Here is a 22,976-nt window from a genome sequence, read left to right as displayed (position 1 = left end):
GATATGGTGATGGTTAGATTTAATCCGCAATGCTTTGTTAGGGGAAAAGCGAGCAAGCTGCATGCTAGTAGCACAGGTCCCTTCAAAGTACTCAAAAGGATAGGTGTCAATGCATATGTTCTTGATCTTCCAGCCAGTATGAAAATCAGTAATATTTTCAATGTTGAAGACCTTGTCCCATACCATGGTACCTCTACCATTACCCCTTTCTATCCTGATGACTTTGAAGACTTCCCCTTCACCATTGATGAGATTACTGAACCAAACCAAACACTTCCCCCCACCTCATTACCACCTGTGCCTATGGTGGCGAGAAGGACTGAAGAAGTTGAGAAAATCCTTGATAAGAAGATTGTGTCCACACACACTGGAGGTTCTAGAGAGTTCTTGGTCAAGTGGCGTGGACGTCTAGAAATTGACAACACCTGGATTACAATGCAAGAAATCCAACAACTCAACCCAGACCTGCTTGAATATTACATGAGCTTTAATTCACCGGAGGTGAATTCTTCTAAGCCAGGGAGAGTTAATGGGGACATCAAGGTGTACACCCGAAGGAAGAAGAAGATCCAATCTTCTTTGTGGTTGAAGGATTAGAAGAAAGAAGAAGAAGAAACAGGCGGAAGAGAGGGAGGCTTGATCTAGCCTTTCCAGCGTTGGATCGAGTCCCTCTCCCAAATTTTGTCTAGATCTTGTGGACCCCACTGCTGATGTGTGAACTTAGTAATATTTTATTTCCTAATATCTAGTTTAGTTAGACTTTGAATTACTTAGGAATCTACTTTAGTTCTTATTTATTTTTATTTTTTTTAGAAACTTCTTTATTCTGAGAATATTCCCTAGGATTTACCTTCCTTATTTTTTAGTAACTAGTATACTACTTATGTAAGGCCATTGGCCACGATGGGAATTAATGAATTTGAATTGAAAGCAGCCAATGAGCAAACCTCCCCACCCCTCTCACGATTCTCTCTCTCTCAATTTCGTTTTTCTCTCATTCTTTCTATCTCGTCCTCTCTTTCTCTCTCGGTTCTCTCTTCTCTCGCCTCCCTCCCTCTCCATTCTTCTATCTTTCATTGTACCTGTTCCTGGTTATTAACATGACTGCTGCAGCTGCTGATTACTACTGGTTGAAGGTCATCTCAGTTGTATAAGGCTCCATCGGATTGCTGCTGAACACCTTCCTCAAAATCTGGGTTGCTTTCTTCTATTCTCATACTTGGGCTGTAGGTAAGTAGATGACTGAAACCTCCCCATTCCCCCATTGTCCCCTTATTAGTTGCTCCACCCTCTTCCATTAAAACCCTCCCCTTTTTAGCCATTGTTTAACCTTTATTTACACCATTGTTTTACCTTAAATATTGCTGACTTTCTTATTATAAGTATGACTGGTTTTAGAGCATATAACATGGGACTTTCATCTATCTATGGTGCTTAATAGGCTAGTGTCATGATCTAATTTTGCTTGCTGCCATGTTCCTTACCCCATGTTCCCCATTGAAGCTTCAGTGAGTTTATGTGTTTTTCTTCCTAGACTATTATTGCTCATTGCTATTTTGTTCATTAGTCTCACTTTATTTTGCATGTTAATCTTATTTGCTGACTTCCTTTATCTTGTCCAACCTAAGCCCCTTGAGTTTACCTCACCTAGTTAGTTAATCTTGTAGGAAACCTAGTCACCTAGGAACCCCCTACATCAGTTGTGCTTTACCCCTGTCCAGCACATATTATAGACTAAGGCCACCCACATTCTTCATTTTAGCATTAAAGACCAGATTGGCAATCAACATGTAGCACTCAAGTGTACTTAAGCCCTGTTTATACCATTCCCAAAGAAGCCAAAAGGTTGCAATAAATGGAACCACAAAAAAATTCTAAGAATTCATATTATAATTACCTGGAAAAAGATAAATAGATGCATAGGCACAACCCAGATAATAATTACACTATGTCATGTCCTTTAAAACAACAGAAAACCAACATATGAAGCTTCATGTGAAGTACACCAAAACCAAACTAGCTTAGAAAAATTTCTGAAGATTCTCTTCTTATCACAAGACAGAGGCATTGGTGCATATGGTATAGAGTTGGCAATGTGACCAAAGGAGCCAAAGCAGAAAGTAGTTCGACATTAGCAACCGGAACAGACTGATACTAGGCTTCAGAATTATATCTTGCAACAGTTGTGCATTACTATCCTTCCAAAATTACACCAGAGACTCAGAGAGCAGTCAAGAAACAAAGTAAATGAATGGAAAGTTTCAGAAAGACAATTCATGATATAAAATTTCAGGATAAGAAGTAATCTTCACTAAAGTTGCTTATGATATTCATCAATTAATTTGATGAATGGTTGTTATATTTGATCTTCACTACAATTCTGGTCATTGATGTCCAAATAGATCATATCAGGTAAATTGTCCTTCAGCTCATACTAAGATCTAGATGAGTAACACATCAAATTGATAGATAAAACTACTGTATCCATATTGCATTGAGATATTCTGGTTTGTCCGCGTCACCGAAAACGTTGGCGGCACTGGCGTCCATGAACAACAATTATGCCAGGTGCCAATATAACAATTTGAGCAGGAAAGTGAAGAGTACGGGTGGAAACAACTAACAATAATTCCCACCATAAAAGAAGCTTCTTCTACCTTAATCAAACCAAACAGTCAGTAAAGAAATACCTGAAAAAAAGCATCCCACACAATCTCCAGGGGAAGCCGGTTCCTTGCAATAAAAAGAAACGCAATCTTAGGCCTCTGAACAAATGGAGGAGGTGACGAAATGATCATTCTAATTCGATCGTAACGTGCCTGCATCAACACTAGACATCCAAAACAAAAGCTCAGGAAAAGCACCGCTAAAAGCTTTTTGTTCCATCGACTGTGAGATTTACTTATACTGTTCCTTCGCTTCATCTCTTATCAATTTAGATGAAATGCTCGATCATTTCAAAACAAACAGAGTCTTAAAGAATTGGTTCTCATTCCACCGTAACAGCAATCAATCGATCACTTCCGTTTTATCTGAATAGTTTCCAAGCATCTCATCTGAGGCAATTACAGCCCAAATCTCTGATTCAGAGCTGCTTATTTTCTTCAGAAGAAAACGACTACAATTCAACCAAAGCGTGAACCGATAGACAACCGCGAAATACATTTCATAATAAAAGCTTCAATTTCACGCCAGAAGAATCTTCCAGCTTCTTAGCTTCTGTTCTTTATCTAAAGGAACCGAGATCATGAGTTTCTTACTAGCTCCTTCATTCTACCAGCTCAATCGAAAAATTAAATAATTCTCATGATATTGAAAACGCAGATCTTAAACTTTTCTTCAAAACCCTAGCCAATATCCACTAAAGGAAGAACTAGACCTAAATTTTTTCCGGTGAGAGACTTGGAATCCGATTTTTCTTTCTCTTTTTCACGGATTCCAGATGAAATCGTAAGAACGACAAGATGAAGCATCCAATTAAAGCACAAATAGCTTGTGAAGCATCTTCTAGATTCAAAGACGAGAGAGAGAGAGACTGAGGCTGAGTTGTGTGTGTCAACTGAAACAAAGTACCAAACTCAACTATGAGCAGCCAGCCCTCGTTAATTGCAAATACATCCTCGCGTACCAAATAAAATAACGGAATTACCGGTTCAGCGGATCTTTACTGCGTCGGTGCTCGAAAGGAAAGTGATTGGATCTCCCGCGGGTTGGGGCTAGCTGGATCGAGCTCCTCTGCTACCTCCTTTCTTGGGGGGGTCTGCCTATGATTCTGACACATGGCCGAAATTATATGTATGATGGATAATACAAGATTAGAGGAAACGGTCTAAATTTTGATTTTGAAAACTTGACCGGGTCGAATCGACCAAAACAGTAGAAAAAACCTAAATCCTTCATCTCTTCTTCTTCTCCCTCTTTCCTTCTTTTGGTCGTACGAAAGCAAACACTCTCCCTCTGTGTCCTCTTTTCTGCTCAGAGGAAGCAAACGTTAAAAACCCAATGGTCATTATTCGTTCATGAAATAATACGTGTCTTGAGCAGTTATTCTATTACTTCTGCGTATGTTAGAACAATGCCCCATTAAATTGGAAAACATGCTCCATTTCTTCTTCCTTCATTGTTGTTGTAAACAGAGATAGCAATTGAAGTCTCTGAAGTTTGAACTGTAGACCTGGGACTTCCGTTTTTTGTAATCTGAAAAAAACAAAGAGACATTGGAATTTCGGGGAGAAAGATCGCCGGAAAATGTAGAGCCAGGAGGAGCTACGACTAGAAGGGGGAAAGAGGGAGAAGAAGAAGAGATGAAGGATTTAGGTTTTTTCCACCGTTTTGGTTGACCCAGCTCGGTCGAGTTTCCAAAACCAAAATTTAGATCGTTTCCTCTGATCTTGTATTATTGACCAGATGCCACGTGTCAGAATCATAGGTAGCCTCCGCCAAGAAAGGACGCAACAGAGGAGCTCGATCCAAGGCTAGCTTGCTTTGACGGATTATATGGCTTAGCTGAAAATATTAATACTAAGTGGATAAACCAAACATTATTCACGGAAATGGTTTCTCCAGATATTTGGCTCCGTTTGGTTGCAAGGAAAATGAATTTTTTTTTTCAATTTGAACAAAAAAAATTTGTAATATTAATGAATGATAAACTACTTAAATTCCTCATCTAAGAAAGAAACTTTATAATCGTTTTCTATGATCATCTTGAATACCATATTGGATTGGCTGTAATCAAGATAGTTTATGATCGACTCTAATCTGAATTAATGATTGAATCAACTGATTCGATCCTTATTCCTCAAACCCTTGCTTCAGCTAATAAAGTATCAAGGCTTCAAACCAATGGAAGGAGGGGTTTTGGAAAGGAAAGCAATTTTGTTCAAGATTCTTTCCTTCTTTGTTGCTACAAATTGTGTCATAGGCACATTTCCAAGTATCATTATTGGATCGATCGCATTGATCCTATCACATTGGTATTAGTTGAGATCAATACAAATACCTGGTCGATTTGGATTAGGTATTGGTATCAAAATAGGTGTAATATCACACGATTATAAATTAAAAAAAAAAAAATGTAGGACAAAATTGACTTCCTATCCAATATAATCCAGATCGATATCAATACCAATGCGGTACCCATGAACTAAATCCTTGGTCAATGGTGAGTGGAAGTGTGGAACACTCAACTCGAGCAGTATAACTCATCCAAAAATATGTGTGTCTTCTAAGGAATATGGTCAAGTTCTTCACAAGGACTAAGCAAATCCCTTCATAGAGATGCCTGTCACTTCCTCTCAAGGTAGGAATCACCATGTATATAGATGATGTTATTATTAATTAGATAAATAGATCATGATCTAAATTTAGTTACATATCAAATTTCAGAGTTTAATTCAATCAAATATCCTCAGACGTGCACCAAATACCACGGCGATCTGGTTCGATGCAAGAACCGCTTGCTCATGTCAGATTTGGGCCAACCATCCAGAAGTCGTGAAACCCGTGACTTGTGGTTGAATCAAGGTAAGGTAAAGATTAAAGAATTGAAATACTAGATACCACGGTGCATGTGGGTCCAGAAGAGTGGAAAATTTATATAAACCCACCTAAAGTGGTTACAAAATACCAACTATGATGGTTATAGTTTGCAATGATTGTAATATAATACAAGACAACAAACAATTCAGAATGTCATATAAGCTTTTGCAAATTACAATTTGGCTTTTTATGTAAGCAAAGCATCTTAAATTAGATAAACTGGTGCTATCCTAACTAACAAAATTATATCTTTTTCTTGGTAAGAATAATATATATATATATATATATATAAATCAATGAATCATATATTAAAATGACTAGTTAGTTTGATATTAAAAGATTGAAAATTCTCCTAACCAGCGCAATTAGGATATATGTATTTGATAGGTAGGCCCTAAGGAGAATTGAATTATTAATTTTTTAATTGTGAGGTATTGGTCCTTGCTAACTGAACTATCCTGAAGGGTTCATTTAGGAGTTAAGACATCTTTTTCCTCGTTCTCTATATAGTTCTTCCTTCCAATATATATAATATGAGGTAAAGGGTTTCCCACCATGCAAGCGATGCAAATCATGCTCAATTATCAATTTGTATATCTAGGCATGAGTTGGAATATCCTAGACTTAATGCCTTGCCTAAATTAATGATGTGTTTGATATGCATTGCCAAAATAGATTTTGGTTTTAGAATGCATTTTGAAGCAAAAAAAAAAATTGAGAATAATTAGGTTTCAAAATGCGTTCTAGACCCAGAATCTATTCCGAGTATGCATACCACCAAACACAGCTAAATGAAGAGAGAGAGAGAGAGAAGAGAGAGAGGTCAGAGAGGAGAGAGAGTTAGCTGGTGAAAATAGGACTAATAATATTAAACCAAAGCGAAAAAAAAAAAGAATATGTATGTTGGTTGTGGCATAATAGGATTCTATAAAAAAAAAAATTGAATATGATGGGTCATATGATTGAAATATAACATGAAAATCAATACTTGAGCAATCTAGACTATTAGCTATTTATCCAATAATCAACATGTTCTAAACTATTTCCTTTAAAAAAAAAAAAAAAAAAATCTAATCATCTACACCATTATTGGAGAGCCTTATTCCCACATGTCATGAATAGATTTTTCCTCCAGTTTTTTTTTTGTTGGTAAAATCTTTAGTCTAGTTCCTTGCTCTTAAACCACAACATTACTATATAAATGAATAAACGAGAGGTGAGAATTAACTAATTAATCAACAAAAATTGATAAATTAAATCTATAAATCCAAGTCTTGAAAATTATCCTAATATCCTTCATTCTTTCTGAAGATATGTGACATCTAGACTCGACTACAATTTGACAACAACTTTACCTTATTAGATATTTATTTGACAGGTAGGCCCTAAGGAGAAAATTGAGCTTACTTCAACTTAATTGAAATATAAATATTAACACTAACAAACAGGTATAGAAAATAATAACTTACCACTAATCTATGTGATTAAAATGATGAGATGGACCATAATATAGATAACCTCCAAGGTTATTAATGGAAACGAATTTGACTCCTTGATTGCTTGATTAATTATGTGTATAAATCTAACAAGTACAAGTCGATGGAGTCCAAGGTCCATAATTAATTAACAAAAATAGTTTTTGATTATATATGAAGTTAAAGAACTTCAATTATTGAATTTAGTTCATTCACTTAATAACACATCCTAAGTAACATTATTAATATATTTGTATATTATAATTTGTTAACAAAATAAAAATAAAAAAATAGTGGAGACCCTCTTGACATTTAGAAATTGGGAGATCAATTTCAACCACAAACCTACATGCAATATCGTTACAACAGACATAAAACATGTTCTCTTTTTTTTTTTTCTTTAAAATTATAACAGGCCCTTAAATGTAGGATCCAGCTCCTGCCCAATGACTTGGATAATCAACTATTTACCTCTCATTCAGACACACATTCCAACACTTGTCAACACATGGGGATGCATATCCAAGTCATCCAGTTATTGAATGGGTGGGAGATAAATGATTGGTATTGGGGAGGATATTTTTCCATGTTACCTACACTAATCTGATTGTCTAGGTTTTCATTTTCTTTGCTTTTCCATTGTTTTTTAATGTTTAGTTTTAAATGTTTTGTTAAGAGCTTATGGTGGCAAGCACCTAAGCAATTAGGCTTTAGGGTAAGTCGAAGGAATGTTGGTGGTTCGACCTTACTATTCTCTACCTTCTTGTAATATGGTAATAGTAGGTAAGTAGGGTTTTTATTTTTTTCGATAGATAGTGGGGAGGTGTGTTAATAGTTAGTAATAAGTGTGGCCTAGTGGCCCCCTTTCAAACCCCATTTTCGGTCTTACAAAAAAAAAAATTAAATAAATAAAACACAGTGAAAAGAAAAATACATATCTAGCTTGTTGACTAGAGATGGGACATTTAGGCCCTCTTTGGTATTATTTTTTTCTTTTTTCTTTTTACTTATTCAATAAAAATCATTAATGAAAATAATTTTTGTATCAAAACATTAAAATGGTTTGGTAACTAACTAACTACTTGTTTACCAAAAAAAAATGTAACTAACTAACTACTTGACAAAAAATGGTTTTCTATGAGAAATAATTTGGTATCTCTATGTGTAAAATGGTTTTTTGAATAATGGGTTAAGGGAATCCCTTCACCCATCTTCCTTATAACTCTCTTTCTCCACTTTGGACGGAAGAAGAGGGGGCGAGGGACTTGGATTTCTAATTGCAAAACAAATGATTATTTTACCTCTTCATATTGGGACTTAAGTACATGCTCACTAAAGTTCAATGCAAAAATGACTGAAGATCAATTTTGGCCAAAACACATAAATGACTCTTGATCTCTTTATGGTTTTTGTGTTTTACCAATTTTTTTTAAATATAAACAAGTTCCATAAATGATACCAAATGCAGCCAATACTATTTTTGTGAACAAAAATAAAAAAGAAAAATAATACCAAAGAGGGCCTTAGTCCTGTGCCATCCATTATGGAAAAGGCATTACTATTCCTTACAAGGTGTTGATCTGTTAGTTCAAAGATTTGATTCAATTTCTTATTGGTTTGATACTGTGTTCAATCGATTTGAGTTTGATTTATCATGTAAATATATGCATAATTATGGGGGGAAACAATTTTTTTTTTCCTATGCTTTCTAGATTGTTATCAGTTTTATATTGGTTTGATTTTGATTTAATTTCAGTGTGGTCTGACATGGGATTGATTTCACAATACCTTAATCCAAAGCCAACCCAATAAACTTTGATTTTGTTTGGTTTGGACTGGTTCGTTTTGATTTGATCCTAGTTTCACCGGTTCAAGCTAGGCTTTGATACCCCTAATTCCTTTGTTGAATGAAGTTACCATAATGTCTTTGTGGCTCATACTTTTTTAAATCATTGACTGAAACCTCTAGATCCTAGTTTCCATATTGGTTCAATTTAGGGATGTAAACGGATTGGATATGGATAGGATTAGATCTGGATATTCTATGTCCGGATTTGGATACCTCTAAATGGATACAAATGCGGATTGAATTCGGATTTTCGATTATAAATTTCCTCTCTGACTAATGTAATCCGGACCTTTCTTCCCCTAATAAATACAATTTGCTCATAATCCATCATTCTAAGTTATCTTAGGTCTTTTCCTCCTTTTTTAGAACCTGTATAAACTTCAAAAAACTCTCAAAACTATTAATTGATTATCTAATCGGATTGGATAATTATTTTTCAGATAAATCAGATTTGGATATGGTACCCATAAAAGGATATGGATGCGAATTCAAATTCAAATTTTGGCTATCAATTTACATCCCTAGTTCGATTTGATCCAAAATAACTGGAATCAAGATTGGCTTAGCTGTTTCAATCTGGATCAACCCAATTTGATCCCATTTTTCAAACCATGACCGATGGCCTTCTACCCCGGTGGTGGATCAAGGCTTCATACGAGAACCATTCTCATATGGGATTGAACCTGATCCATACTCTTTACCAAAAAAAAAGAGGAAATTACACTCCCCTCCTTTGTATGTTTCAAGTATTATAGAACCCTCCCCTATAAAGTTTGAAATTACACTCCCCTCCCTCGTAAGTTATAGATTCTATCATCCGTACCCTGATCGTGAGTGAGGAACCGTTAAGTGATTATCATTTTTTCATAAACCCCAAAATACCCCCAACTTATTACCATTTTCTTCCTAAGAACAAAAACTGTGTTGCTTGGGAGCATCATTCCGAACTACCAGAATCCGAATTGGTATCGCAGAGTCGGAAGAGGAGATACTACGTAGTATCCATCGGAGGAACCCAAGAATTGGTTCGTCTCCACCAGAGTTCCGAAAACTTCCTTAGATACTACTTCGTTCATGAAAATCAATGAAATTGGAGTGATACACAGAAATCCATTGAACTATCAAACCCTTTTAATGGCGTTAGTGAGACGGGTCTTGCAGATAAGTTCAATCAATCGGTCAATGGCGGAGAGTGAGAAGAATAGTAATTGTTGTCTAAAAAGCTGAAACTAAAACTCTCTCTCTCTCGACTCTCGAGTGTTTTAAACTTTCAAATTTGAAGTGGAGAAAAAGATGCTGTTGAGCTGCGAAGCTGCGACTTCTTCTGCTCTTCTTTAATTTTTCTCTCTCTCTCTCTCTCTCTCTCTATTAATCATTTGGGTTTCGTTGACTGAGGAGTCTTCACCCCACTTTGAGAATTTTTCTTTAATCAAACTAATCAGAAGACGAAGAAGCCCTTCAACATCTACATCCACACTGATCCATCGTTCCATTACGATCCACCATTCTTCGGGACCTTCTCCAACCGGGGCATCCACTCCAAACCTACCCAACAGTTCACTCCATCGCTTGTCTTGGCTGCCCATCGCCCCCGGGTTGAAATCGTCTACAATTTTGATCTCGTATAATTCCGTGCAATACCACATTCAGGCGGTGACACGTGTATTGATACCAATACAATGATTCAGATTTGTTGCAACTAATAAAACATTAAATCAGTGAAGAGGCATTTAAATCAGATCTGGACCATTGTATTGGTATCAATACACGTGTCACCGCCTGAAGGTGGTATTGTGCGGAATTGTACGAGATCGGAATTGCAGACGATTTTTTTCCCATCGCCCCCTCGCCCACGCCCTCTTCGACGATACATCAAATGCCATGTTCCCACTCCTCTCAGGGAAAAAAATCATCTGCAATTCCGATCTCATACAATTCCGTGCAATACCACATTCAGGGGGTGATACGTGTATTGATACCAATGCAATGATCCATATCTGATTTAAATGCCTCTTCACTGATTTAATGTTTTATTAGTTGTACCAGATCTGGACCATTGTATTTGTATCAATACACGTGTCACCGGCTGAAGGTGGTATTGCACGAAATTGTACGATATCGGAAGTGCAGACGATTTCAACCCCTCCTCTCAACCTTCTGTATCCCTCTCCATTCTCGAAATTTCAGAACAAAGATATGAAAAAAAGGGTAAAAAGAGGTGGAAGTGGGGGGGAAAATGAGGTGTTCTTACTTTCACAATATGAGCACCTCAATCGATTCAGGTGATCGGACAAATTGATGAACCCTCGATCGGAGATCGGAGTCAAGCACCTCTCTCCCTCCAACAGCTCCAAGAAATCCAATTTGATGAACCCTCAATCGTCTCTCAAGATTGTGTTTTTTAAAGAAAGGGGAAGGGGGTAAATGAGTCATTTAACATGAACTTCTAGCAGAGTTAACGGCATAGGGTGTGGTTGTAATTTCAAACTTCGAAGGGGGTCTAAGTATAATACTTGAAACATTCATGGGAGGGGAGTGTAATTTCCTAAAAAAAAAAAAAACCTGATCCATACTCCCCGAGCTACCTCAACCTAGGACATGTTGTTCTCTTTAAGGGTGTCAATTTCAAATCGAAACCGAATACCAAATGCTGAATACTGAAACAGAGCCCCATTAACCGGACCTAACCGAAACAAATAAATTATGTTCATATTCGGTCTAGGTGTGTGAGTATTGCTATTCGGTTTGTTTCGGTTTTGGTTTAGGATGTTAAAACCATTGGTTCGGAACCGAAACCAAGCCGAATTACTCTTAAGAGTTTAAAAAAAAAAAAAAAAAAACCCTACTATCGCTAAGACTTAGGAGGGATTTTCCATATTCCCTTTTGAGTTCTTGACTCTTAGAGGAAATTGGGTGCGTTGGACATGTTATTATGCTTTTTTTTTATTCTAGCTTCGATCTTACTTGAGAATGACATTTACAATATTATTTTGTAGGTCGTAATCTGATACATGTTTTGACCATGCTATGGTCAGATTTTGATGGGTTTTATTATCTCTAATAGGTGATTTTGAATGATTATCTTAAGAGACTTTATGATTGATGGAATGTGTAAAACAAAAATTAGAGAACCAAGTCAGTAAATTGAGCCCATTATGGCCTTTGGTCCATCATAGTCATGGTTCAAAAGTAGAACCGTTTTTCATAACCGAATTAAAACTGAATATCATAACCGAATTAGAATCGAAATCAAACTGAACTGAATTGAATCGATTTGAGTATCTAAATGCGAAACTGAGTCAGTTCTTGGTTCGATTATGGTCCACCATATTGTCATTTGGAATTGAATCGAAACCGAACCGATTGACACCCTTAGTTCTCTTGCACTAATTAGATAATTTTTTTTTTTTAAACTATCCCTTAAGAGGAAATATTTCAATAAAGTTGCACTACTCAGATAAAAGAGCCCGGAATTGGAAGTGGAAAAGTCTTCGAATTTGGAAAACTGGAATTGTTGGAATACTTGAATTGAACCCAGAGACGCCGCATAGGCTGGTTTCAGGCCAAGACAAGCAAATTCTCCTGTGGAGCAAGCACGAGAGGTAGAAGATGCAATCCATTCGTAGATTTGTTACTGCGAGGCACCAAAACCCTAATCTCTCGATTGGAATCCGGAGCTTATCTACTTCCGATGCCTCTACGTTGGTGAAGAATGTTGGATCTTTCCTCGATTCCCTTGGTCTTAAGTCAGGTACCTTAAGGCTTGATATCGATTCGATTTCACATTCATTTCACCAATTTCCAATAAAATTTGCGTGAAAATCTTTCTAGTTTTTATCTTGTACTCGCATTAATTCGGTATTTTCCCTTCGATGCCATCAATATTCGATTCTGTTCCTTTAGAACCAGTTGTCTATGCAATTTGGATTCGTGCTTGTTTGAATTTCGGTTGCGAAAACGTCTATGTGTAGGTGCGACTCTGGTGCAGAACTGTGGCGACAGTGAAATTGGAAAAGTTTTGATTCAAGTGGCAAAAGAGCGCAAGTTTCAGACCATAAGCATAATTGAGGACAAACCTGGAACTCCTGAAATAATTGAAGAGCTTAAGGCACTTGGTGGGGATATAGTTGTACCAGAAAGCTACACAAAGACTTGGTACGTTCTCTCTTCCACTAGCCCCCCTTTGTTGCTTTTGTTAGAATTCTACCATTGTTATCCCCAAATTAACGATGATGACATTTATATCATATACTTGAAATCTGGTCCTGAAGAATGATATATTATCTTAGCTGAAAATTAACTGATCAGATTACTGGGGTCATTGAATATGGCTGCCACTTTTGGCTTGGGCAACCTACAGCCAGTGAGCTGTCGATTGGATAGTTCAGAAAATTGTAAAATTCCTCAATTGATGGTTGTGCATAGTTTCCTTCTTTCTCTGCTCTGTATTTGAAACTTCCAAGCATAGGTTGGTGTCATAGATATGTACTTAAGTTTCGAAGTAGTTCACTCTACGTCTCTACCACTGTAGAATGGTGTCTGCAGGAGACAAAAACATGGGACCGCCCTTTCCTAGTAGTTCAGATCTTCTAGTGGCCACATCTTGCAGGGAATATTTTTGTACTTAGATCAATACCCTTTCAAAGGATATGTGCTGCATTTGGTTGGTTATGAAGAAGTTTTTCACAGGATAAAAATTCATTTCTAGTTAACCAGTCAATCAGCTGTCCTGTAAGCTGTTTCCTGTTTTGATTACAATTTATAAAAAATAAAAGGAAAATAAAAAAAGAAAAAAAAGAAAAAGGAAAATTATAGAAAAGGGTATACAAAAAAGAATTAGTCTTTATACATATTGCTGTAGAAACTCTTTCAACTTTCGAACCTGACGTCCTACCGATCCAAGTGGTTTTGCATCCCTCTGGGTGATCTCTGCCAACTTTTCCTTGTCTTATTCTCTTATCCTTACCACCCAATTTTCCCAAGGATGTGTCGATTTATATTTCTACGATTTTTAGTGCCACTTTCCCCTCTTAACATTTTCATTCAAGTTATGTGCATTCTATGAATATGCTATTTCTTGACTGGCTCACTTTCTATTCTATGAAGACCTCTACCCTATGCCCAAAAGTAAAATGGGGGAAATAAAAGAAGTCCATTCTATTGTGCATTGTGATCCATTGCTGGTCATGCCCTATAAAATATCTCCCTCAACGTGATTGGTGTCTTCAAATTGGTCACCCTAACACAACATTGCAGAAATACCTCTCTGTTTCATTCACCTTGAGCAGTTGTTCTCTGTATGAACAGGTGATCGAGCTCTATAGTGAATTCATATGAAACACATGAGCTCAAGCCCATTTTCAGTATCATTCTTCTGGTCATTCTTTTAATTTGGCAAGTCCCCCCTTTTGGATGCAGCATGCTGGTGTTGAGGCTTTTATTTTCTCGGTTAATGTTTCTCTTCCTCAACAGACCTGATAAGAAGGTGACGGCATGTCCGTTCCAGGTGACCTCAATGATTAAAGGGACAGATTAATTCCAGATGCATGGTAGGCTTTGAAGTAACCTCTTAGACCTAAAGAGTGAATTTCTTCGATGGCGCCATTGAATTTATCAAGAAAGACATGATGCATACATTGGATAATTGCTGAGCCTGCTCTATCCAAAGCTTCAGAAACTCACTACTTAAAGCAGATCATCTGCCGTGGGTTAGAAGATGATTTGCAGAAATCCTTCATTTTTTCTTACATGATGCATACACACGATAATTGCTCACCTTAGTTAATGATATGTCCAATGGTGAGAATTTTGTTGATTGAAGCAGTCCATTGAAGTAGGAAAATTTGGAAGGAACAGTGGGTTCCCGATGATTTGCATGGGAAATGAGAGCCACCAGGGTGCTTGGCGTTGAATAAAGTACGAATTGGTAAGATACGTCAGCTACTGTTGTGCCATGGTCTTGGGTTCCTGCCTTGTCGAGGTTGAACTTTCTCTTAGGAAGCGTAAGAATTGTGTCATGGGTTCAACTCCCTGGTTGTCCAAGTTGCATAGTAGTCTAGGGGTCCAGATTCTGCTTCCTTTGACCAATTAATGACTTAGTCTCTAATCCTTGCTTCCTTTTAATGGGAAAAATGGAGAATATGTTTGGAATGGTGGAATGATTGATTCTTACTGCATATTTGTCCAGAATGCCTGTGTGATGATGACTGATGAGCCTCGCATTTTGGTCTATTAATGACTAACTATTGGTGGCATTTGCATTACTGAATAGGCATTTGTGGATGTCTTAGAAGCGCCTTTTTTTTTTTTCTTTTTTTATTTATTTATTTTTTTTTTTTTTTTATTGCAGTGGGGATGTGAAGTTTGTAATAAAGACAGACCAGTTATTTCGTATTTCTTCATCAGTTACTTGGATCCACTTCATCCAAATATAACATTGCAGAATGGTTTTGCTAATTTTTTTGTGAAGTGGTGGTTGATGAATGGCGCCCTATATCCACGCTTAGGTGATATTATCCTAAAAGTCACTTTGGAAATTCTTTCAAATAATCTTTTATTCTTTGAAGTTACTAGCTTGATAAACTGTGAGTCTTGATGCCACTGACTGGTTGCAAACATGTCTTCAACGAACTAACCGATAATCTTGGCTATTAATTTGGTAGGATTGAAATAATTACAATCTATTGGCTCCTGGGGGTGGATTTAGAGCTATATCCTAATCCCTAATGTTGGGCCTGTCTGAAGTTGCAGATTTTTGCACTTGTGATCCTGTATTGGTAATCTTGGGTCCTGTCCTGAAGCTGTTGATTCTAATAGTTGTTATACACATCATGTGCAGTCTATTAACTTTGAATTGGGACATGTCACGTGTGACAATACAATGCAATGTCAATATAAATTCCAGTCCTCGTTCGAGAAGCATGTCCACAATGTGCAAGCATACATGTTGAACATCTATTTCTGTCCCTGTTCAGCCTGCGTATGCTGCCATGAATCTCCATTGGCTACTCTGTTCTTTCTTTTCTTTTTTTGGGTGGGGGGGTGGGGTGGTTTAAAAATTGGTTACTCTATTCATTCTGGTTTCCTTGTGACTAGGTATATGAAGCGGCTGGCCGGTGAGCTAAGCCCTGCTGCCGGTTTGAATTTCAGTGATGGGTACCAGGCAACTGCTGTTTGCAAGGCAGTAGCTAATGGTGGCACATTTGTAACATATGGGAAGAAATTGCCGAAGCATGTTGTTTATGGTGGTGCAGCACGTAAACCAGTTGAATGGAGTGCATTCCTCAAGGAGAAGAACCTGAAGGTGATGAACCTTTGAGAATAAGACGTTGGATTTTTTTTGAAACCTAATGGATGCGGATTGGCCTTCCAGCTATCAATTCTGACAGGTCTCTCTCTCTTTCTCTCCATTTCTTAATGAAAATTGGGAGGGATTTAGCTTTTCTTAATTCATATTTTGTAATGAACTCTTGCTTTTGTTTTTCTTGAAATTCCTAAATGGATTTTGGACTTGGATTTGATGTGCATATTATGAGAATATGCAACTCACATGCCTATATTGTGTATGTGGGATTCATAAAATGCAGATTAACTTGGATCAAAAGTTTACAATCATCTTATAGTGTCGATTTGATAGTTAGAATAGCAGACAATAATTTGAGGAAGTGTGCCTTTTTTATTTTTTATAATGTATTTCCTCATAAGCTTAAAACATTATATAGTCCTAAACCTGGTCTGGCTCTTCTGCATGATACCTTGATCTGTTTGGAATAGTACTGCAAGGTTTTGGTACATGTATCATACAGTTTACAACCATGATTTTGGGTATCAGTTCGGTTTAGTATTGGCCAACACTGATACTGATCCGATAGGGTCTTTGACATGGTACGGACAGTGGGTTTTGGTACATGTATCATACAGTTTACCCCATTATGTTACTAATTTGTTCTGGTTCGGAGAAGAAATGACAACTTAAGATTAGCAGAACAAAATCTATGCCCACATTCTTTTGACAGCCTCAAATCACAATTACTATTTCAGGGAAAAAAAATGTAGTATTAGTGGGCTTTGCTATGGCCAGGCCCAAGCCTTTTATGTTAAATATGAGAGAATGGAAAAAAAATAAAAAATGTTACGGTCTATCTAAACTATATACTTATTAGGGAGAAGAAAGTTCTTGAGCAAGCAGCATAGGGAACACATCGGAATATATCGATGAGACATGATAAAATGATTTCGTACATAAGAGGCAGAGAGGTCATTTCATGTGTGTTAGAGAGAGAGAGAGAGAGAGAGAGAGAGCTGGTGTATTCTCTATCGTTGGCTTAGAGAAACTTCTCCCTACCTGTAATTATGAGAATTTGGTTCTTTTTTTGTTATTTTATCACGCCCAGCCTCCTAAAATTTGTTTCATGAGGTTACTATTTAATCATCCTAAGTTTCAAGGATCAATTTTAGAAATTGAAATATCAATTGGCCATGAACATTTTTAAGGCAATGCTTCATATCCCAATTTTAAGATCAAATTTTGATTGATAATTTTTGACAAAAATTCTGTCATTTGTGGCTTTATTCGTATATGTTCCCAAATATATCCTAGTTTGGTTTTCAATAACTCCTAATAATATATTCAATTTTTCAAATTGTAAAAAACCATTTACTACCAGGTATAGATTCCATAAAAAATGTATATACAACCTAGTTAGTTGGATGGGTGTCAAAATCAAACCGAAATCGTTTACCCCAGTTGAATTGAACTGCTAAAATGGAAATTGGTAAACCATTTAATAAATGGTCCGATTTTAATCTAAAAATGGAACCATTTATTACATGATTCGATTCGGTTTTGAATTATTGACCAACAATTTTAAACCATGTAAAAATAGTTAAATCAAATATCATTTGAACGTTGTAATAAATCGTTTAAAAATAAATTATCTTTTCTTTCTATCTTCGTCTCATCTCGTCTCTTCAAGTTTAGAAGTCACAAAATCGAGACTAAAACCATTCAAGAATTGTTAACAAACTGTTTATGAACCTATTACTTGAAAGTTCAAACCGGTAATAAAACTGAGACCAAAATTGTTTAAGATTGTGAAACCAAAGCCATTTTCAAATCGGGAGACCAATACGTTTAATAAATGATTTTGGTTTCACAAAATAGAATCGTTTAATAAGCGGTTTGATATCGATTTCTGCATACTGCATTCTGAATCGAACCAAACCAACCGAACCATTTAAACCAAAACCGGCCAGTTTGGCATAGGAGGGACGTATATATTACTTGTCCCATTCTCAGTCCATTGGGCTTCAAACGCGGTCCAGGATTAGTTGGTTCTTCATAGTGGACTTTTGGTAATAATACAACAATTAGTTGGAGAAATCTGTACCTTGAGTCACTCTTCCAATTCCGCCTATTTATGCTCGACGAAGATGCTCGTTCTTGTTTCTCGTGTTGCAGGACGATGGAGAAGATGTCGTTTTCGCTGATCTGTGTTGCCTTCTTCTGCTTGATCTTCTCCTGCAATGGGATCGAGTCTCCTCAGTTCACGATCCTTCACTCCGAATCAGATTTCGAGATAAGACTGTACCGAGAATCTTCGTGGATGTCAGCTCCTGTTACTGGAATTTCATTCGAAAAGGCGACCAAGGAGGGCTTTCACAGGTGATGATGAAACTATGAAACTATTTGCCCTTTTCCACTTCCCTATGACGACATGCGAATCTTCTTTAAGTTTGTAATATGTGAAAACATCTGAACAGCCCCTTGCGTAGATCTGAAATTGAATTGCCATGAGAGTAATCATCTTGGAGCTATAATTTTTCATGCTTGGGTGGAGTAATCCGTGTCATACGTCACATTGTTAATCTTATACATGCTTTTAAACTCAAACTATTTGCACTTTTTCCACTTTCCCTGTGATGACTTGCGACTCTTCTTTAAGTTTGTTAAAGTTTGTTAATTGTTGATGTTATTAACCTCACTTCACCCTGTTTCTACTTACTTTTGCATTGTTCTCCTCTGGGTGTATCTATATAAACGTGGTGCTAACTTTAATTCGACCTGCCCCTGAACGACGACCTCTACTAGGGAATCCAGAGCCACAACCACTACTGCTAACTAAGGCAGAACTGTTCATGGAAGAAGAGCATGATTCAGATTTAGTGAGGGAGGGAGGACAGTGTTGTATATGACAAAAAGCTTCATTCATAGAAGGGACCTTGGCACTGGCAAGGAGCGGCCTTTTGATGGGTTGCAAGTCAGAATTCAGACCAGATTAACTGGATCTTCAACAACTCCAAATCTAACATTGAGGGGCTAATAAGCATTCAGTTCCCTCCTCATGTCTTTCAAAGCTCTGTAGTATTCTCTCATATATTAATCACATTGTTTGAAACTGAAATTCTTCCCATAGAGATCATACACATAATACCCCCTGAACGTGCAGGCCCACACACACACACACACACACACACAGTTCTGCATGTGACATCACATGGCACCAAGGGGGCACAACAACATAACACAAACCCATCACTCATATCAAGGACCAAACACCCGACCACCTGGCTCTGATACCATGTGGCAATACCCAACCAAAGCTAACCAAAACCTACATGAAGGAAGAAGAAAGAAGAGAGAAGGAGAAAGGAGCTTGTCAATTAGGGTAGTATCTAATGCCCAACCAATTGCGCTAGCATACTTGTAACATTACGATAAAGTTTAAATTACTCATATACTCATATACCCTTAAAATAAAAGAAACAATACAAGAAATACTAGAAGTCCGTCCTCCAGTAGAACTATACCAGAAGTAATAGGTCCATGGACCAACTTAGGTAGATTAATAGCAACCTAGTGCACGAGGCTCCCGCTACTGTAGGATCTGAAAGGGGCAAATGTACGTAGACTTACCCCCTGCTTTGTAGGAGAGGCTGTTTCCAAGGTTTGAACTTGTGTCCAACATGTTGCAATAGTCCAATTTAACCGTGGCGCCACAGGCTCCCCCACCAGCTTAGGTAGATTATTGACAGCAAAATCTTTGTATGATTACACAATATCCCAGTACAATTCTCCGTATCGCCTTACTTGTCGCATAATAGAACTCTGGATGAATGTTTCAAATTTTACTAAACAGGGACGCCCTTCCAATCAAGGAGTTTTATTGACGTTGCTCTTATTTGATAATTGTTTGTGGCAGTAAATTGGATACACCATCACTGGTGGAAAGTGGCTTTACATCCTTCCAATTTGGCATCTTACTGCTAATTACTTCATTAATAAACATTTTCCTGTTACTTGGGTGTTCAACTGTCTGGTCTTTATTTATGGAAGTTAATACGGAGAAAAAGTTCATTTCTGACAGTATATAGATTATAAGGACAATGCCCATGAGAAAATTCTTAACTGGAGAGGGATAATTTTCTTTTAAGTATCTCCCTGATGAGTATCCTATACGATTGACCAGATTGGGTGCACAAAACAGCAATTGATACAATGATTTCTCATCACTCTATGTTTGGGGCACATGTGCACAATTTTGAATCAATTAGCCTTGGCACTGTCCTTCCTTGGAAGTCGACTTCCATGGATACATATATAGGTACAGGAATCTGCACAGAAATTTTTAATCCTTCTACTTTCTAAAAAGTTTAAAATTATATATTAGGGCCTAGAAATGTTTGATATTGCACTAGTTCATATGTTTCTCTCCAAGGCATTTATGTTATCTTGCTCATTGGAATGTGTATTAATTTTTTCTCGTCTCCAATTAAGAATTTTAATAATGTTTCATATAATATTTCCTTAATTTGTATTTTCTAACGAGATAAAGGCTTCCTCACCTGTGGCTTGCTTGAAAGGCTTCACCACCAGTCGCAAACCAAGGATTCACTGCCTTGGGTTGTCACTTTCTTCACCACAGTACACACTTACATAGAGCTAGTTTGTCAAAACATCTAAATCTGTGAGCTAATGTGCCCTTTGCTCTTTATTCATAATAACCACTGAACTGATAACAAGAATAGAAACTCTCCTTCTACTTGGTTGCCAAGAAACACTAAAAATGAATCCTTCTAGAAAAGATCCTGAGCTATTACAAGGAAAATAGAAACCAAATAAAATAGAAACTAGGATGGAATCCATTTAGAGGATCCATTGCCAAGTTGTGGATGGTTCTTGGGTACTGAGAAATTAATACTTCAGAAGGTATCTTGTGTTAGAGCAGTTGAAAAGCCATCTGAGTTGTAAGCAAGCAGCAACACTTATAAGACTTAATATTTATAATATGCATTTGTTAACTACTAAACCATGGACGCTTAAAGTATATAGACCAATGATTCCATGAAGGTGGAACTTATGAAAAATGTGGAATTAATGGGCATGTGTCGGTGTAATTGGTTACAATAATTAATGTCAAGTGTCAAGTGTCAAGGTGGTCAAGAATCATGCATGGGCAGATCAAGATTCTCCAGCAGCATGAGCAACTTAGGGTGCAAGTGAAAAGCTTTCTAAGATGCATAATGACTAGATTGTTTTAGGAGTTGGGTACTATATATGAGTTAATTTCTTTAACTTTATCTTCTTTAAGAGACCCACACTGTGTGCTTGAATACTTCTATCTCCACTAATTACTGGTGTGCTTAGTGATTACTGACAAACTTCACAATCCTTAGGTGTACCTTACTGATATAAAAAAAAAGTGAACAACCCGACAACCTTGATTACCTTTGCCTTGTCAGGTTTCTCCTTCGAGGTATCAAAGCATTAGAATTGAAGATTGAGCATCCTTCCATAAGGATAATTTCTCCTGATGCAAACAAGAAACTGAAGTTTTTTTGACATTTGTAGACTTTTGGCTTCATTCATCCAGATGATCCAATGCACCTCATTTTTTGTTGAATCTTTACTCATGTTGACTTATCAGATTATTCCAGTACATCCAAGGTGCCAATTTAAACTCCTCTCGAATCAGAATGACAGCTCCTGTGCTGACAAGCATTGTCCCTGGAGAAGGGCCCCTGGGCTCATCAGCCTTCTTTGTTCAGTTCTACTTGCCGGTGAAGTTTCAAGCAGTACCACCTCTACCTCTCCCAGAGCTGAACCTCCAATCTGATGCATGGGGAAGCCGTTGCATCGCAGTCAGGAAGTTCTCAGGGTTTGCTAGGGACAGCAACGTTGTTGAGGAAGCAGAGAAACTTGATGTAAGCTTGAGCAGGTCTCCATGGGCAAACTCCACTACTTCTGATAGTAAATATGCTTACTCAATTGCGCAGTATAACTCCCCTTTTCGGGTTATTGGGCGGGTAAATGAGATCTGGGTGAAGGTTGATGGATCTGAACTGGATGGCTGTGGATCCAGTGGTGTAGCTACATATTGAATAGTCTCAGAATTTAGTGGGTCCTGCTGAGAGTCGCTTGAATGTATATTGCTGTATGGTACTTTGTGTCACTGTACTTGTGTATCATAGACATCTATATAGGACTGTGTTGCTGGATATTTCAGTTGAACACTTGTATACTGCCTTTCAAATGTGATTTCCACTTGTGGACAACAAGATACAGGACTTGAAATATGTGATTATTCCTGTACATGCATGAATCATCATCTTATTTTGCACAAAGGATATTTAATTAATCTCATCATTTGTTTAATTTCAGTTAAACTCCTGATTGTTCGAATTAGAAATCATTTCAATGTTTTAGGTGGAATATGGTTGGATTCACCAAACTGAAGTTTTGGGTGTGATAGAAATTGGATTGAAAATTTTAATTTGATTCCTTGCTTTCCATTTTGTCTATGAATAAGCAGTTTCAATAAGGACCTCATGTGTGAGTGGTGTCAAAACTTCCTATTCACTGTACTTCAATGCAAACACCCCTTTGAAGGGTTGCCTTTCATTTCACTTAAGACACCAATTTACCAGTGTAGGAAAATTCGGACAGATGTGTGTGAGCAAGGCTAGTTACAGGGGTAAGGAGGAGATGAGTCTGGATCCTTTGTGGTGAGCGGTCAGTGGCAGTGAGCATTCAACGGCTGGGTGGCCCCGGCATACACCCCCAGTCATTAGATGCTCACTGCCTCAATGCAGAGGATTTGGGCACGGGGAGA

General features: G+C 37.3%; 2 protein-coding genes across 2 annotated transcripts; both read left to right on the top strand.

Annotated features, from left to right (window-relative positions):
* The first annotated feature begins 12,324 nt into the window (after positions 1-12,324).
* On the top strand, positions 12,325-16,479 carry LOC122078218 (enoyl-[acyl-carrier-protein] reductase, mitochondrial-like). Its single transcript, XM_042644104.1, has 3 exons — positions 12,325-12,616; positions 12,837-13,020; positions 15,961-16,479. The coding sequence occupies exons 1-3, from the start codon at positions 12,475-12,477 to the stop codon at positions 16,181-16,183; spliced, it is 549 nt and encodes a 182-aa protein (XP_042500038.1). The 5' UTR covers positions 12,325-12,474; the 3' UTR covers positions 16,184-16,479.
* Positions 16,480-18,260: 1,781 nt separating this feature from the next.
* LOC122080312 (heme-binding protein 2-like) lies at positions 18,261-22,488 on the top strand. Its single transcript, XM_042647263.1, has 2 exons — positions 18,261-18,529; positions 21,792-22,488. The coding sequence occupies exons 1-2, from the start codon at positions 18,285-18,287 to the stop codon at positions 22,243-22,245; spliced, it is 699 nt and encodes a 232-aa protein (XP_042503197.1). The 5' UTR covers positions 18,261-18,284; the 3' UTR covers positions 22,246-22,488.
* Positions 22,489-22,976: the final 488 nt, after the last annotated feature.

The sequence above is a fragment of the Macadamia integrifolia genome, chromosome 5 (assembly GCF_013358625.1).
Source record: "Macadamia integrifolia cultivar HAES 741 chromosome 5, SCU_Mint_v3, whole genome shotgun sequence".
Taxonomy (NCBI): domain Eukaryota; kingdom Viridiplantae; phylum Streptophyta; class Magnoliopsida; order Proteales; family Proteaceae; genus Macadamia; species Macadamia integrifolia.
The sequence above is the reverse complement of the archived record's forward strand: the minus strand, read 5'-3'. Positions and strand labels throughout refer to the sequence as shown.

Coding starts and splice junctions, on each gene's coding strand:
- LOC122078218 (XM_042644104.1), top strand. CDS start 12,475: ATGCAATCCATTCGTAGATTTGTTACTGCGAGGCACCAAAACCCTAAT. Junction 12,617..12,836: donor TTCCCTTGGTCTTAAGTCAG/GTACCTTAAGGC, acceptor GTCTATGTGTAG/GTGCGACTCTGGTGCAGAAC. Junction 13,021..15,960: donor GAAAGCTACACAAAGACTTG/GTACGTTCTCTC, acceptor CCTTGTGACTAG/GTATATGAAGCGGCTGGCCG.
- LOC122080312 (XM_042647263.1), top strand. CDS start 18,285: ATGCTCGACGAAGATGCTCGTTCTTGTTTCTCGTGTTGCAGGACGATG. Junction 18,530..21,791: donor ACCAAGGAGGGCTTTCACAG/GTGATGATGAAA, acceptor TTGACTTATCAG/ATTATTCCAGTACATCCAAG.